Source organism: Vespa crabro, chromosome 9 (genome assembly GCF_910589235.1).
Source record: "Vespa crabro chromosome 9, iyVesCrab1.2, whole genome shotgun sequence".
NCBI lineage: Eukaryota > Metazoa > Arthropoda > Insecta > Hymenoptera > Vespidae > Vespa > Vespa crabro.
Window position 1 is genome coordinate 5437227 of NC_060963.1, and position 17038 is coordinate 5454264.

At 25.3% G+C, this 17038-nt stretch overlaps 4 protein-coding genes across 5 annotated transcripts; 2 read left to right on the plus strand and 2 right to left on the minus strand.

The window, feature by feature from the left end:
• The first annotated feature begins 7 nt into the window (after positions 1 to 7).
• Positions 8 to 2012, plus strand: LOC124426558 (solute carrier family 35 member G1-like). The gene is made up of 3 exons (XM_046968376.1): positions 8 to 424; positions 628 to 724; positions 813 to 2012. Exon 3 carries the CDS (start codon positions 815 to 817, stop codon positions 1859 to 1861), a length of 1047 nt encoding a protein of 348 aa, XP_046824332.1. The 5' UTR covers positions 8 to 424; positions 628 to 724; positions 813 to 814; the 3' UTR covers positions 1862 to 2012.
• Positions 2013 to 2147: 135 nt separating this feature from the next.
• Positions 2148 to 7287, plus strand: LOC124426557 (SANT and BTB domain regulator of class switch recombination). Its single transcript, XM_046968375.1, has 9 exons — positions 2148 to 2996; positions 3123 to 4002; positions 4459 to 4842; positions 4931 to 5197; positions 5272 to 5566; positions 5649 to 5877; positions 6018 to 6279; positions 6483 to 6673; positions 7015 to 7287. The coding sequence occupies exons 1-9, from the start codon at positions 2906 to 2908 to the stop codon at positions 7116 to 7118; spliced, it is 2703 nt and encodes a 900-aa protein (XP_046824331.1). The 5' UTR covers positions 2148 to 2905; the 3' UTR covers positions 7119 to 7287.
• Positions 7288 to 7520: 233 nt separating this feature from the next.
• Positions 7521 to 10833, minus strand: LOC124426759 (lymphoid-specific helicase-like). Its single transcript, XM_046968838.1, has 7 exons — positions 10657 to 10833; positions 10190 to 10572; positions 9466 to 10052; positions 8747 to 9351; positions 8232 to 8626; positions 7880 to 8138; positions 7521 to 7756 (listed from the first exon to the last, which is right to left on the minus strand). Exons 1-7 carry the CDS (start codon positions 10721 to 10723, stop codon positions 7671 to 7673), a joined length of 2382 nt encoding a protein of 793 aa, XP_046824794.1. The 5' UTR covers positions 10724 to 10833; the 3' UTR covers positions 7521 to 7670.
• Positions 10834 to 12120: 1287 nt separating this feature from the next.
• Positions 12121 to 16891, minus strand: LOC124426760 (beta-1,4-mannosyltransferase egh). Of its 2 annotated transcripts, XM_046968840.1 has the most exons (4): positions 16730 to 16891; positions 15363 to 16171; positions 15104 to 15287; positions 12121 to 12254 (listed from the first exon to the last, which is right to left on the minus strand). In XM_046968840.1, the coding sequence occupies exons 2-4, from the start codon at positions 16164 to 16166 to the stop codon at positions 12235 to 12237; spliced, it is 1008 nt and encodes a 335-aa protein (XP_046824796.1). In that variant the 5' UTR covers positions 16167 to 16171; positions 16730 to 16891; the 3' UTR covers positions 12121 to 12234. The 2 variants fall into 2 exon arrangements, with proteins under 2 accessions (XP_046824796.1, XP_046824795.1); XM_046968839.1 differs by lacking the exon at positions 12121 to 12254 and having other exon boundaries at positions 13901 to 15287.
• Between the last annotated feature and the right edge of the window lie 147 nt (positions 16892 to 17038).

The window sequence follows — 17038 nt, forward strand, 5'->3', positions numbered from 1 at the left end:
ATGATATCTGTGTCACAAATTACTTCGGAAATTGCTTTGGAATGCTTCTATGAAAGTTAAACATTTATCAGAAATTCTTTATGATTCTATTTATCTGTGTCTATATGTGGAGAAGAACTTGAAATACAATGATATCAGTAAAAAAAATGCACAGAAAATGTAATATAAAAAAGTATAATTAAAATTGCAAAAGAATAACCTTGTATCAAAATGATACAATTCATTAACATGATATTATGAATCGTTTAACTTGGTATTGTGGTTCATGGATGATTCTTATCAAATTGTGAACAACACATATTTTAAAAAATTATTCCATAATCTAGTCATCTTTTTATCTATTTTACGATCTAGTCGTATGATCTGGTCACAACTAATTACCAAAGAAGTTTTGATAATCTGTAATAATAAGTGGGATGATTAAGTGAGTGCATTTTATTAAAAGTATTAGTAAATACTTATAGTAATATATGAACAATACATATTTCTTATATTAGAAAATAAATCATTTTTAATTTTATAAATTCTACTTCTTCAAGTTAATATCATTACCATTTTCAAATATAATAAAAATAATAGAAATAACAAAGATCGACAAGTATTTAATAAACTATAATTCCATTGCAGTTACTATTAAAAAGTATTATTATAAATATAATATAATTGATGCGAGACTCAATGAAATTGGGTGTTTAATAAGTTTGTATTTACTTCATACCTAAAGGTATTTATAATTATTAGATATATAGATGAATTTTTCTTAGATCATGATATTAAAAGTATCTATAAAACAATTATTTTTTTCTTTTTAGATATGTCAAAACACGTCGAGTTACAGCATTTAGTTGATGAAGATGTGGAAAGTAATACAGCCTTCCATCAAAAGCAAATGTCTGCTCCAATTTGTAAATCATGTCCATACCTTGGCTTAGTCTTAGCAACACTTTCTTCTTTGTTCTTTTCTTTATGTAGCGTTATTGTTAAAGGATTAGTAGAAGTTAATCCAATGGAATTGGCAGCCTTTCGATTTGTTGGGGTGTTACTACCAACAATACCAATTTTAATATATAAAGGTGAACATCCGTTTCCTAAAGGACGTAGAATAATGTTAATATTGCGAAGTTTTGTAGGTACAACTGCTCTCATGCTTAGTTTTTATGCTTTTAGACATATGCCTTTAGCAGATGCTTCCATTGTAGTATTTTCTGTGCCTGTATTTGTGGCAATATTTGCAAGGATATTTTTAAAAGAACCTTTTGGATTATTTAACATACTGACTGTATGTTTAACATTGATCGGGGTTGTGTTAATAACTCGTCCACCATTCATATTTGGAAATACCATAGAGTCTCTTTCAGATGTTCATAATACATCAGAACATGCTGATTTATGGGGTGCAATAGCAGCATTTTCTGCAACTTTATTCGGTGCTAATGTTTACGTTTTATTGCGTGCATTAAAAGGTCTTCATTTTTCTGTTATCATGACAAATTTTGGATCACTTGCTTTAATACAAACAATAATCATTTCTTGGGCGATTGGTGCTCTCTGTTTACCCCGTTGCGGTGCCGACAGATTGTTGGTCGTTGCTCTAGCATTGTTTAGTTTTGGAGGACAAATTTTACTCACTCTAGCTTTACAAATAGAACAGGCTGGTCCTGTTGCTATAGCAAGATCAGCAGATATAGTTTTCGCATTTTTCTGGCAAGTACTCTTTTTCAATGAAATACCTAATAAATATTCAGTAGGTGGAGCAATCTTGGTAACAAGTTCAGTTTTATTGATAGGATTAAAAAAATGGGCTGTGTCATTACCCGACACATCCAATATTAAAAGATCATTGAGCATATTAGCAATGTAGTTTAAAAAAACAAAAAAAAAATCATTGGCATGAAGTTTTTGAATAATTTTAGAATCTGTGGGTGTTCCTAATACATGTCATAATTATGTTACTGTGTTATAATGTCTTATGTATATGAATATTTTCAAAATACACATTTCTTGAAACATGATGTACTATTATGTGATATAGATATATTCAATACATATTTTTATGAATTTATCAATTGCTTATTACAAAAGATTGTGATACTAAATTTATATTGGATCTAATAGTCAATATTAATTTTAACAAAATATTGTTTTCTTGAAATGTTTTTAATGATTAGCATAATGTTATTTATTATAAATTAAAATAATATTATTACATATATATTTACAAAACTATCTATAATACTTTTATATAATTTGAATATAATACTTTTTTTTTTAAGTTTAATAAACTTTATTTTCAAGATGTATCTACTACAAGGTATGCATATGAGAAAGAATAGCTTAAGTGTTATTAACATAATTGCTTTTATTAGATTTTATTAAATTTGTCATAGAACTATATGAAGTATTTTAAAAATCGTCAAACAATTAATGAAAGTACGTGATCAACCGTTCATATTTCGTTTAATATAATAATGTGTACGTAGAAATTTATCAAATTTAAATTTGTGTCGTTTATAAAAATTATTATTATTATTATTATTATTATTATTATTATATTGGCGACACTGTATGTATCTTTGATATTTTTCATAGGATAAAGTAGACAACTTTTACTATAGTATTGGCAGGACTGTTTAAAAGGCAAATCCGCTCGAAATTTGTTGATATAACCAAAATAGTCTAATTTTTAATACATCGATTAGTGGTTTCAGTCAGTATCAATCGATGTAATTATTCTATAATGGACAAAATTAAACTATTTATATGATATGATACCTTAAAATTTTTCGTGTATAGTAAAGTATGTTATTATATGCAAGTAAAATTTGAAATAGATCAAATTCTTTTAAAACAATAAACCAATCCTTGACAATCTAATAAAATTTGTAGAAAGTATACAAATTATTATATGTCAGAAATGGAATTAAATAAAAACCGAAATCTAATATCAAAAAGACATTCGTGTTCATTTTTAGCACCAAATTCTGCTACTCGAAAAGGTACACATCAACCTTTATTTTTAAATTCTATACTATATTAAGGTCTTTTCTTCATTAATTTAAAACTTACAATACAATATATCAAATCTATTATATACTTTATATTAATTGTCAATGTATTGGAAGATACATCCCAACAAAAACAGCTGGATGAACTTACCTACGGATTCTCTAAAAATACATATGATATTAAGAATAATAAATATCCAAAACTGACAATTGGAATGTTCTTTGAATTTATGAGAACTGCGTATCAGGTGAATGATAGTTTTGAAGGTTTAGCTGCTATTCTTACAAATAAAAGTGAAATAAACTGGAATAAATTGGCAAAAATTAATTTAAATTTGGACATATCCATTGATAATAAAAATCCAGCAAATGACAGTCAACTGCATAAGGATCTTTCAAATGAACTTGAAAGTCCTAACAACGAGATGTCAGATTTAACAAAAGCACTAAATACATGTACAAATGAAAAAACTGATTTTTATACACCAGAGATAATGCATAATACAGCAGATGACAATAATCAATTAATTTTACCTTTGACAACTAATCAATATACAAAAGAAATAAAACCTTTGCAAAGTATTCATGATCAGTCAATTATGTGTTTGCAAACCATAAATTATACAGAAAAGCAAGATTATTTGCAAAATTCAAAACCAAAAGAGAATGATATTAAGGATAGGAATCAGTTATCAGAGCATATATTACATGTAGAGCCATCAAAGAGTAAGCAACACATAGAAGAAAAAGAACCTATTTTAACAAAAATTTTGCGGAAAAATTTGAGTGATATATTGCATGAAGGATTGTTAGACTCTATATTGCCATATATGCTTCCAAAACCTGCAATATCACAGCCTGTTATTAAAAAATCCATTGTTAATATAAACATCAAAAGGAGTACTTCTTTATCCAATGATATTGATAATGGAATAATAAATAATCTGTCAATATCTAAAGATAAAGATAAAAATAAACAAGTGAAAAAAGCTGCAGAGTAAGTTTTTTCGATTAACTTTCCAGTGCTAATAATTTATATAATAATATTATATAAAATAATAGGAGTATATAGACAAAGATTCATTAATCAATGAAAAATTATATACAATGTTTAACTAATCCTAAGTATATTATTTTATATATTTTTTTAACAATTCTATTTTATTGCAGAAGTGCATTAACATTATACAATAGTAATATGTGTTAATTTTCATGGAACAATATATTTGTGTAATAATTTATTATAGTTATTTTCTCTCTAATATTTACATTTATTATATATATACACATATATAAATATATATTTCATAAGCAGTAAAAAGTACTATAATAGTAAAATGCTGAGAATATATTAATATTTTATATTAATTTCTTATAGTTGCAAATAATTACCATTATAGAAATATACAAGGAAAGCTATTGTATATTTTTCATTCTTTATGTTTGTCATTAGTATGACAGAAGTAGAAATTCATGTATGTGACGAGGGAAAAAATATGAAGAAGGATTTCCGATGTCCTCAAAAACTACTGATACAAAAAATGCATTATTTTGCTGATATAACAGCTGGCCAGAAATTAGAAGAAATAGATATATCTGTCCATTGTGATATTGTTATTTTTGATTGGTTAATGAGATGGGTTAAAAAAGATATCACAAAAAAATCTGAATGGCCTACTTTAGAATCAAGCAATGTTATTCCTATAATGGTTTCTGCATCCTTTCTACAAATGGAACCGTTATTAGAAAATTGTTTTCAATATTGTCATGACAATATGTCAGATATTTTAAAAACATCAACAATTTTAACATGCTTGAACGATAATCTTCTTACAAGGTAGAATATATCAAATATTTTTTATAAACTTTGAATATTGATAAATATTTTAATGAAATTTATTCTAAATATTTATTTTAACATATAGATTGGCTAAACTATTTACAAATGAGGATGTAGAAAATTTACAAGACAAAAAAGATAAAATTCAAAGCCGATTGTTCTGCAAGCTTATCATGTCATTAATAGAAATTAATCCAGATAATAAAAAGGGACATTATGGTTCTTTGGCTACTTTATTTAAATGTGGAAAATGTAATAAAAATGTTGTGCAATCAATTTCTGACTTCATTCCATGTATTTCAACTGCTATGCAGATAGATAATAAAGGGACTATTCATAATAAACATATAAGGTAATATTTTTTATACTATATGATAAAAAATATTTTATTTAATTGTAAATAAGAAGATGATATTTCTCTCTCAGAGATTCAACATGGTCATTAAATGAATATATTACAAACTTGCGGATGGAATTGCGTTCATGGCGTAAAGTATATTGGAGATTGTGGGGTGACTGTCATTTTCTCTTTTGTCAATATTGTAATACATATTTTTCAATACATCAAATGGGTTGGTGTTGTTACCATCCTGAATGTCCACAATTTTTTGTAAATGAACATCAGAGACCTATGTCATTTCCATTGGGCAGATATCCCTGTTGTAGTCAACGTGCTTACAGATTTGAAGTTTTACCAAACCAACAAGGCTGCAAATACAAGGTCTATAAACTACTACTATTTATTTCAGTTTTTATCCATAACTATTATAATATATAATCTAAAAATTATATATTTTGATTAGGAACACTTACCAAATATCAAAACAGAAAATGATATGAATATATTGAACATCTTTATAACATACAGAGATATTATATCTATAGAACCCCCTCAGCTATTTTTTCCAGAAAAAATTACAAGATTAGTAACACACGATTCAAGCATTCAACCAGGCAAGTTAATATGTAAAGAAACAATGTGGTGGAATGGTTTAGAACTTGTACCATCAAGACTGCAACTTGGTCTATTAGGTACAGTAAAATAATATAATATTTTTACGAGAAAAAAGAAAATAGAAAATTACGATGTAACATAAGTTTCTGTAATTTTCAATTAATTTTTTATTGCAAGAAAAATTATAGAGAATTTGAATTCTCTTATCTAAATATAGGAAAAATTTGGAATGGATCAGTTATTCATAAGTCTACTCAGATCATTGACCTAGAAAAACCTTTGCAAAAAGATTATCGTCAAATAACAGGCAGATCTTCTACTAGCTCTTCAGTTACATTTAGTGATGACGATGAAATAGAAATGAATGATGATGATAACACGGATAACGAATCGTATGACAGCGAAGAATCATCAGTATGGTCCAGTTTAAAAACTATTAAAAAAACAAACAAAAAATCGAAAGCTACAACTATCAAAAGGTATAGATAAATGTAATATATTATTAAATGCATCTTTCATATAAGTGCTTACATATATACGTATATATCAATCAATAAAATAATGTTTTTGCTTCTTTCTTATAAATTATACAAATATATATATATATATATATATATATATATATATATATATATATATATATATATATATATATTTATTATATAAATATATATATATATAGGGAAAATGGTAAATGTTGGAGTACAAGTTTAATGGTAAGATATAATCAGGATAATCAAAGAGATTTTGAAGAAAGAATTAATGCACAAATGATTTCACTGTTAACAAAAAGAACATCTATAGAACACATCCTATTATCAAAATCATATAATAGACAACGCAGCCAAATTTATAAAAATATTCTACCAATAGGTATGTGTAAGTTTATCATTTTGTTCTTTTCCCTACAAATAATTTAATATATTTTAATTAAAAAATATAATAATGAACATATATATATTATATATATTATATATATTAGTAATTATCACAACATATATATTACTATAGTTCATGTATTACATACACATATATTACTATAAATTTATGTATAGTCTTGTCTATTCTTCTATACGTTTATTCTTAGTTTAAGAGGAAATATATTTTACAGTTAGATATGATTTTTTCACTAGTCATATACTATGACAAAAACAAATACACGTGCTTACATGTTTTATTACTTTTAGTATATATTATATTATTTCTTCAAATAGGTGGATCCTATATGAAATTAGAAGCAGAGTTTCGTGATCAATGGGCTCAAACTTATAAGAACTCTTCAACGGGAAAGAACACAATGCGTTTGAAAAAACAATAAGCTTTACTAAACATATTTAAAATCTTTTATATAAATTATATTTCATCTATATCGTTATGTTAGGCTAATATTCACGTATTTTTGTAATTTATGATACGAAAAAATTGTGTTTATACAAAATATAAGTTACCTACGATAATTAAAATTAAACAACTGAACGTGAAATGTAGAAAATTTGCAATTTTTATTTCCTTCGATTATCTACATTAATTTTCAAATATTTCGTGTTAATTATGGAACAATATATCATTTTTATTTAAAAACGCGACTTATCAATTTTATTTACTAGTCACTCAAATACAAGAAGAAACAAAATGCGAAATAAGCAAAAAGTTTTTTTATTTATATTTTTTTCAATAAATAGATTTGGAAGGAAAATGTAATTAATGCTATTTTATTAGAAAATTAAACAAAACTTTACTAGAGTTTACTGTAAAATACATAAAATAAATACTTATTAATAAATATAATACTTATCAAGAAAAAATGACCATCTATTGATATTTGTACATTAAATTGAACTTTGATCTTTAAAGGATAATAACAATCTTATCAAGTAAATTTTTTTGTATCAACAGGATTGTTGCATACCAAATCACTTCTATCCATTAATTCATTGAGTTCTGCTTCTGTGAACACTAATAAATTATCACTTGTATTTATTGTACTTTTTCATATTAAATATAAAAAATTGAAAATACACTTAAATTTGTTATAAAAATTTAGATTTATAAATATAAGATTGTGTTATAAAAAATTACCTTCTTTTGTAGATGTAACAATTTTAGATTCTTTTGATTCTAAAAGTTGTTTTAATTCTATAAGTGTTTCCTTACTGTGAATATTTAGCTTGCACAATTCTTTAGACATAACCATCTTTTCCAAAAGCCGTTTAGCTTCAGCACGTTTAACTATTGCTTCATCAATTGTTCCTTTAGTACATAATTTATAAATTACAACAGGACGAGTTTGACCAATTCTATGACAACGTGCCATTGCTTGTATATCTACTTGTGGATTCTACAAATATAATATATATATTGAATATAACTTTCATACTATAACGAATTCTCATAATTTGTTGTATAATTCTATATAATACTATTAACATACCCAATCACTATCATATATAATCACAGTATCAGCAGCAGCAAGGTTAAGTCCTGTGCCACCAGCTTTTGTAGATATAAGAAACAAGAACAATTCAGGATCTGTATTAAATTTTTTAATATTTATACTTCTTTCTTCTAGTTTATTTATACCATCTAATCTAACATATTTATAATCTCGTAATGAAAGATAATCTTCTATGACATCAAGTATTGTTGTCATTGTTGAGAATAAAAGAACTTTATGTCCTTGGCTTTTCAATTTAGATAACATAGCATCCATTACTAAAAGTTTACCAGAAGATTTGATAATATCATCATTAATTGTTGAAACACTAATAAAATCCACAGGATTGTGAATCAAATATGGATGATTGACAATCTTTTTATATACTGCCCCTGAAATAGCAAAAAAAATATACAATAATAAGAATAACAGTTAGAACTGTTGTTTGTGTATACAAACGATACATACAAAATATATATATGTATATATACAATTATATGTTAATTACTTACACCTGTTTCGGAAACGTAGGTTGATAAAGTAATCACGATTCTGATCATTAATATCAATATGTTGCTTCCACATAGTTAGATCTTGTTCTATTTTTGTACACTCTTTGTTTGGTACAGGAGATGTTAATTGATAGTTTAAATTATCACAGTTATTAAATGTATTTTTCAAAATACACTTTCTTTTAGGTCTGCTACCATCCAATGTTTGCAAAATAGATTCTTTCTCAGTTTTACTATCAATGTCGTAATTTAAAACTGCTTTATATAAGTCATGTTGCAACTGTGTGAGTGGAGCATAAACAATTAATTCTTTTTTCGGCGGAATATTTAAATGGACATCTGATTTCTCACGTCTTAAAACAAAAGGCTTCAAAATTTCCCTTAATGATGATAGAATGTGTTTCTCTTCTTCTTGTTTTAAAATCTTTTCAGTACCCTCTGTACCTTGTAACTCTTTCACATTAAACCAGGATTCAAATACAGCCAAATCATTAAATATTTCTGGTAATAAAAAGTTAAGAAGTGACCATAGTTCAGCTAGATTATTTTGAAGTGGTGTACCAGTCAATAAAAGACGATTCATAGATGGAAATGTTCTCACGACTCTATAAAATGATATAGATTTTAAATTATAATAGTACAAAAAAGAATATAAATAAAATAACTTTCAGCCCTAAATATCATTTCAAATATGTTATACATTACAGATACCAACTTACTTAGCTAATAGAGATTGATGATTTTTAATTCTATGACCTTCATCTATAATTATGTATCTCCATTTCTGGGACATAAAAAAACTATTTTCTAATAATGGTACTTCAAATGTGGTTATTACAATAGGTTGTGTTTTATATCCTCCCATAAGCTGGTGAGATTGTTTAATTTTTTTAGAAAGACCTAATCTTTCACTTTTTGGTCCATGAAATACTATTACTGGTAAAGAAGGGGCAAATTTTTCAAATTCTGAAATCCAATTTGGCATTGTAGAAAGTGGTACAATTATTAAATAAGGGCCATCTTGATGCTTCTCTATAAGATGACATAACAATGCTATTATTTGAATTGTTTTTCCAAGTCCCATTTCATCAGCTAAGATACCATTTAATCCATTCTCATACAATACTTTCAACCATTGCAAACCTTCCCTTTGATATTTATATAAAATACCATTAAAATATTTTGGAGCATTAGAATTTTCACAGCCATCTATTTGTACGTGAGTATCTAAATTCAATAATTCTTCTGTAATTTCTTCTTCACTTAAATTCATTTTTGATTTATTCGAATTTACGCGTTTTTCCATCTAAAAGAAATTTTAAATGTTAAAAATAATTTATATACTTCAAAATATAAAACATAAAAAGTAGGTACATTTTACATTATATTTATTATATGTTTGAATTTATTATACTTTTCTAAAATAATATATATGTGATTCACCTTTGGAGAAAAATATTGTTTTATATCATATTCTTGAGTATTTTTTTTTCTTCCTTTTTTTTGTGGTGGTATATTCTCATTAATATTTAATATTCCGTTTCTCTCGTCTTTTTTATTTTTTATCTCTTGCGATGAAGTTGGAGTAATTTTTTTCATAAGATAATTAGCATAAAATTGACTTTGATTTAAAAGATGCATCAACCGTTTATATCTTTGTTCGTGTAATATTTTATTATATTCTTCCTGTGCAATGCGCTTTTCTTCAATATTAATCTCATCTCGCCTTCTTTTTTTTTCTTTCTTAATATCATCTTCAATAACTGAATTATTAAATTTAACTTGATCGGCAATTGTACTCAAAGATTTATTATCAATCGATTCACCTCAAATAATAGTTGTTGATATAATAAATTATTTAATCTCTTATATACGCATACGTTTAAAAATATTACTTTAATTATACTTACTCCTTATTCTTATATTAGAATTATTATTCTCTTTCGTTATTAAAATTTTGTCACTCTTTTGCTCCATCTTCGAAAGAAACAAAAAATATGAAAATCTCTGTAACAACGAAGTATAACTAAAACCATTTAGCGCCTAAATTCCCACCAAATTTAAAGAAGATTAAAGGAAATTTTCAACGTAAACCTCTTTTATCTATATAGCGATCACCAGTTTATCCAGATTAGACATTACACAAATAGTGCCTTTATAACGAACACATGTGCACTAGACTTGACAAATTACTAGTAAAAAGAGTTACTAGGCAACAAATACTGCGACTTCGAGTCATGATTACTAGACTGGGCAAGAATCTCACATCCAATCATTGACATATAGGAACATATAAATATGTGTTATTTTTTGTTATATCTTTATTATATTGTTGCTACAAATAAATTTTTAAAACAGTAAAATATCATCTCGTTATTTAGAAAATGAATTGTAATTATTTAATTATATCATTAGTAGCGAAAAATTGCACACGTTTTTTGAAAGTGCTTAAATAAAAAAATATAACAATATATAAAATATATCGAACTAAAACTCACGATAATTCAAGCGTTATCTAGTAACATTTTTCGAAATGTATATTGAACAGTTATTAGCTTGATTTTACTTATTGTGGTATATATATCATGCGAATGGTATAATAGATAAAGAAAGTATGTGTAATCCAAAAAATATAAACATTATACGGATTATATTGTCAAAAAACAAGCAAAGAATAAAATGTTAGATAATCTTGATATTGTCAAAAATTTATCATTAGATCAAATAATATAGATCGTTCAGTTCTCATCGGGTAGAAACTGCTGTTATTGGAAATCCTGATTCTTTTTTATATATAGTATTTTACTTGTTATTATACGTTTGTTATTATTCACTGTTATGCCAAATGATATTAATTTCAAATAAAAAATTTTGTATATAATATGAAACAAACAAAATATTAATTGAAATAAATTAAGAGAATATATATATATATATATATGCATTTCTATACCCATGTATAAGATTTTTAAATGGTTATTTATATCATGAAAATATAGGTTAAAAACAATATACAATTAAAAGCTTTATTGTTTGGTGCATTACTGATTGAGTGAATCGTTGATTAAAGATAACCAAATTTGATCGAAGTAGCTTTAAGTACATTAGTTGGTCAGTATATACATATATATGCATATACATGCTCAGTATAAATTTTGTTATAGTACTTTCATAAAACAATTATGAAATAATCATTGTTATAAGAGATGGATCAAAGAATTAAATAAATGACATAATAAATTTGCAAAATTTTTGTCTATTATTTACTGTTACAAACAAAGATTATTCCAGTATTCATGCATATATAGAAATCATTATGAATAAACAAACGAGAGATGAATATACGTATATTATTTGTTTATATTTCAGAAAATGTGGTCGAAGATTGTGGCAAGAATCGCCAATAAATATATTCCGTATATATCACTTCCATTTGGTTGTGTTATTGGTTTTATTGGATATCATTTAGAGGGATGGATATCCAACCGTTATACACCTGCGACCCCCCCTGTGAATCAGCAACGTCAAGAAAGATTACTAGAAAATATAGATTCTACATCTAATAAGAAAAAGCATAATCCTTTAGAGGTCAATCTTTCACCTTCGCTTTCGACTTAATGCATATATATAGGCAAATTTACTTACACATTTACTAACTGTTTTAATGTTGATTACCTACTTTATGTAATATAAATATGTAAATATAAAAGTACATATTAAGCCATTTAAGTAATAAAAATAATAATTTTATGTAACCGTTACGATAAATCCTATATTTAGATATTGTTTTGTAAATTTATATCTTTCCTATATATAGAGGCCTTTTATATATATATATATATATATATATATATATATATATATATATATATATATATATATGTAAATGTAGAGAAAATGCCTGTTATCTAGTTTTAAGTAAACGGTTTCATGTTTTAACTAGATTCGTTTATGATATGATTAATAAAAAATAAGTCACACACATCATATATTTATATATTAATTTTAATATTTCGTTTCATAATGCTTATTATATACGTAATGAATGCCTTCTAGGCAAAACACTCAGTGATTTTATTAATATAAATCAAGTTTGGTCCATGCATGTATATGTATATAACTGTTGACATATATACATTTTTAAGTATTCTAATTCATAATCTTCAGTATTAAACTTAATTTTTTTTATATTTACATATTACTTTCTTAAAAAATCACATTCTTTCACATGTAAGATATATACTAGAAATAAATAATATAGTTATAGTAATAATACATTTAACATATTTGGTATTATTATTACACACATTTCTACAGTCAGTAATGTGTTAATTCTTTTAAATGTTATGACTAGATAGTTTAAGTCTTTTTGAATAAACTTATCAACTACTTATTACTTCACTAAATATTAAGATCTGAATATATCATTACATGAAGCAACAAAACACAGATCCAAGAGGCACATAAATTTAGAATAACAATTTCTTCTTATAAAAACATATTTCATTTCAAGATTTTATAATTTATAAAAAAAATATTTACTTCAGATTAAAATTAAAATTGTTTCAATATGATTTTATTTCATCTTTACTCTATATTCTGGTTTTACTTATTGGATATGTCGGCACATATGAAAGTAATACAGTACACATTCTTCAGCATTCTATGACTAAAATTTCTTAAATAGCAAAAAACTGAATAGTATTGGAAGAAAAAAATAACTTTTATTTTGTTTTATTTTGGAAGATATATTACGTTTTTCCTTTGTCTGCTTTTATTATAGATAAATGTTTCCCAAAATATAAAATCTTTAGAAATATCTGCGTTTAATTATTTAATTCAAATGGGACTAAAAAATTGAAAATGATTGTAACAGTCAAAATTCAAAATTTAGAAATGATGAATCTTTATATAAAATATTAGAAATATTATTTTAGTAGTATAATTACAAAATACACATTAAATTGGAGTAAATGTGATATAAATATTCATTATATATGTATTTTTATTTTCAAAAATTCTTAATTTTCTGTCTTATTAACTAATCAAATAATTTAATTATTTTATATGTAATATCTTATAAAGATTTAATGTAATGTAATAGAATTAAATTCATAACATTACTTTATACAGACAGATATTTATGTCATAGAATCAGAGATGTCTAAGTGGATACTTATAAGAATATTAGGTGTTATGTATATTGTTATATTGTGTTGACCTCATTGCAATGTTTAATGTCTGTTCTTTTGGAGGCACTTAGCTTTTATATTTTGTTCTTTTACAAAGTGTGTAATTAGATTAACAAGGCTAACAAAGTAGAAATGAAGATTAATCCATTAGACATCTCTCTCCCTCTATCTCTATCACAGATGATATTAATATTTTTTGATTACAAAAGTATATGATTATTCTAAATTAACTGACAAATAATAATATTAAAAATGAAAAGAAAGTATGTATATGATTGAAATATATTGCAAGTGCTTTTTGTTAATAATAATCTCTCTTTAGATTGAATTTCATGCAATTTTAATTTATTTTTTTATATTAACAATTTTATAGATTGTAGAAAAATGTATGACATAAAAGAACAAATTCAAGCTTTATTTATATTGCTATTTCGCAATGCTTTGGAAAATAAATATGCAATAACAATTATTTGATCAATATTATAAAAAAATTTATTAAACTAATAATACTAAAATTTTTTCAAAATAATAAATAAATATTACCTTATTAGATTACAACTGAATGTAGATACATTATTTGGTTTCCTAGTAAAACTTTATATACTTATTTAAGTAATTAAACATTTTAAGTTTTTTAAACACTTTCCACTGATCAATGTTGTAAGTCTATCTATATTGATATTTTTTCGCGACAATGATATTGCTATTTTCATAGACTTACAGGTACTGATTATATGCACATATGATACGTTGTTGAGCAGACAGTACTTAGTCAATCATACAGTTATAGGTGGTTTGTACTCTTTGTTAACTACATAAAATTTATGTTTTTTACCAAATAAACCCCATATTACAGCAACATTCTCAATTATTAAATTAAACGGAATAGTTGATAATGCTCCACACAAACATAATAAAAAATGAATAATGCCAAAACGATACAAAGAAAATGATTTAACTACTCCAAATATGTACATATAAATATTTACTGCCCCTATAAAAGCACACAAAAAATCTATAAGTGGAGAACAACTAATAGGACATAGTCCTGCTAAAACGATATTAGAAGTAGATAAGGGCATTGTTATCCACGAATAACAAGATATACCTAGTAGCAATTTTTTTTTTAATGGAATTGCTTTGGAATGCACCACTAATAATATACCTTGTAGCCACCTTTTTCTTTGTTGTACAAAATCCCATAATGTAAATGGTGATTTTTCCCACATTTCTCCATCTACAAAATTAAATGTATATCCTTGTGAAAAGGCTTTCATGGCAAAAAAGCAATCTTCTGCAACAGATCCATCTAAACCATTGTTGAATGAAACTTCTCTCTCTGCTGCCATCTATAAGATAAAAGTTGTTTTTTATTAAAAGTTGAATATCCGATTTGATAATAAGAAATGTAATCTACTAATTACCTGAGTGACAACATAAGAACCCTTCATACTAAACAATGGTTTATGAAACATTGTAAATTGTAATCTTAATTTTCCCATGTCATCTGCTACTCTAAAGCTGTCTGCTAATGTTGTAATCCAATTAACAACATCTTCATTTGCATATGTGATTAGGCCTTGACCAAATTGATGTTTCCCATCCAATACAAAATTTAATATTCCACGAATAGAATTTTCTGTCATTAAAGTTTCTTCATCCAAATGTACAATCCAATCATGATCAGCTAACTCATTTACTGAATTTTCAAGGCAGTATTGTAAAGCACGTGCTTTAAACAAAGCACCACTACTTGTGCGATAATTTGCAGGTACAACAATTTCTCTAATTCTACGATGAGATACCAACCCTATTGGTTTGTCACTTACTACTTCTATTTGGAAATTCTCAAGGCCTGCTTCTATACATTTATTTAAATTTCTATTTACATTAGTTTTGACTAATTGTGGATAATCTCCACGTGTTACTATTCTGATACAAATAAATGGTGCCAATAATGGTGAACCTTTCAGAATAACTTTATCCGGAAATGCATTATAAATTGTTAAACCAAAAAAATTAAATAGAACTTGAGGAAGCGAAAGAAAAGTCACACTTCTTAACAGATACAATATTAAAGCACCAAAAAATCCATATCGGACCCAGGGATCTAATTGTTCTGTTTTATTGATATTCCATTGTAATCCTCCAGAGACAAATTCAAATATAAGAATAACAATGAGCAGCAAGCAACAGTGTAAAACATGTTTCATAATACTGCTTAACATTATGCCTGTAATATAGAATAAAAATATTTTATCATTTGTAACACATAAAAATAATTTTAAAGTAAGAAATTCTTAAAATTATTTACTATTTTACTAATATGTTTATATGTTAAGATTAAAGTCCAGGTACCAAAAGAAACAAAATATATATATGTGATTATATAGTTTAATTAATTTAATTTAACCAGCAAGAAAGTATAAAAAGTATGTATATATATATATAAATGACTACAAGTATATATAACTTTGAGATATAGTATTATCTTATCTTTATCTAAAAATTATCAGTCAAGTTAATCACTGAAAGAATTCAATAAAATCTTATCATTTCTGTACTTTATTCTCTATTTATTAACAAGTAGTATAAGTTATTATATCTAAATTTCACAATATGTCTAATATATTTAAATATATAATTTAAAAATGTGTAAATTTATCAACAATAATATAATTAATTTCTATGATACAATAAAATAAGAAAAGGACATTAGGAAATAGTAAACATTCTGCAAGTCCATTTTATTATAACTGTAATCATTTTAACCTATAACAAACATATATACCTGCTTTATGTAGAACTTCTAATTAAAAATATGTTCCGAAAAATTTGTTTAGCCCATTGCCTGTAATAAGGCAATAGGTAAATAACATATAAATAAAAATTTCACGAAGCAACGACCAACACAGTCATTTTTGCAACTTTGTACTTATTTTTCAGTGTTACCATCAGTTGCTACAAGTAATCACTAAATTATACTGAATTGATATAAGCATATTTCTATATAACGATAGTTGATTCCATTTGATTTTGTGATTGGCTGAGCAATTATACCATGAAAATACTTCCGGATACTTTTTTATTATTTGTCATA

Excerpts from the sequence above, each read along its gene's own strand:
- LOC124426558 (XM_046968376.1), top strand. The coding sequence starts at position 815 with ATGTCAAAACACGTCGAGTTACAGCATTTAGTTGATGAAGATGTGGAA.
- LOC124426557 (XM_046968375.1), top strand. The coding sequence starts at position 2,906 with ATGTCAGAAATGGAATTAAATAAAAACCGAAATCTAATATCAAAAAGA. Across the intron at positions 5,567-5,648 it reads AACAAGGCTGCAAATACAAG|GAACACTTACCAAATATCAA; the intron begins GTCTATAAACTA and ends TATTTTGATTAG. Across the intron at positions 6,674-7,014 it reads TAAAAATATTCTACCAATAG|GTGGATCCTATATGAAATTA; the intron begins GTATGTGTAAGT and ends TTCTTCAAATAG.
- LOC124426759 (XM_046968838.1), bottom strand. The coding sequence starts at position 10,723 with ATGGAGCAAAAGAGTGACAAAATTTTAATAACGAAAGAGAATAATAAT. Across the intron at positions 10,573-10,656 it reads TTCTAATATAAGAATAAGGA|GTGAATCGATTGATAATAAA; the intron begins GTAAGTATAATT and ends CTATTATTTGAG. Across the intron at positions 9,352-9,465 it reads CATCAATCTCTATTAGCTAA|AGTCGTGAGAACATTTCCAT; the intron begins GTAAGTTGGTAT and ends ATCATTTTATAG.
- LOC124426760 (XM_046968839.1), bottom strand. The coding sequence starts at position 16,166 with ATGTTAAGCAGTATTATGAAACATGTTTTACACTGTTGCTTGCTGCTC. Across the intron at positions 15,288-15,362 it reads GTTCTTATGTTGTCACTCAG|ATGGCAGCAGAGAGAGAAGT; the intron begins GTAATTAGTAGA and ends TTTATCTTATAG.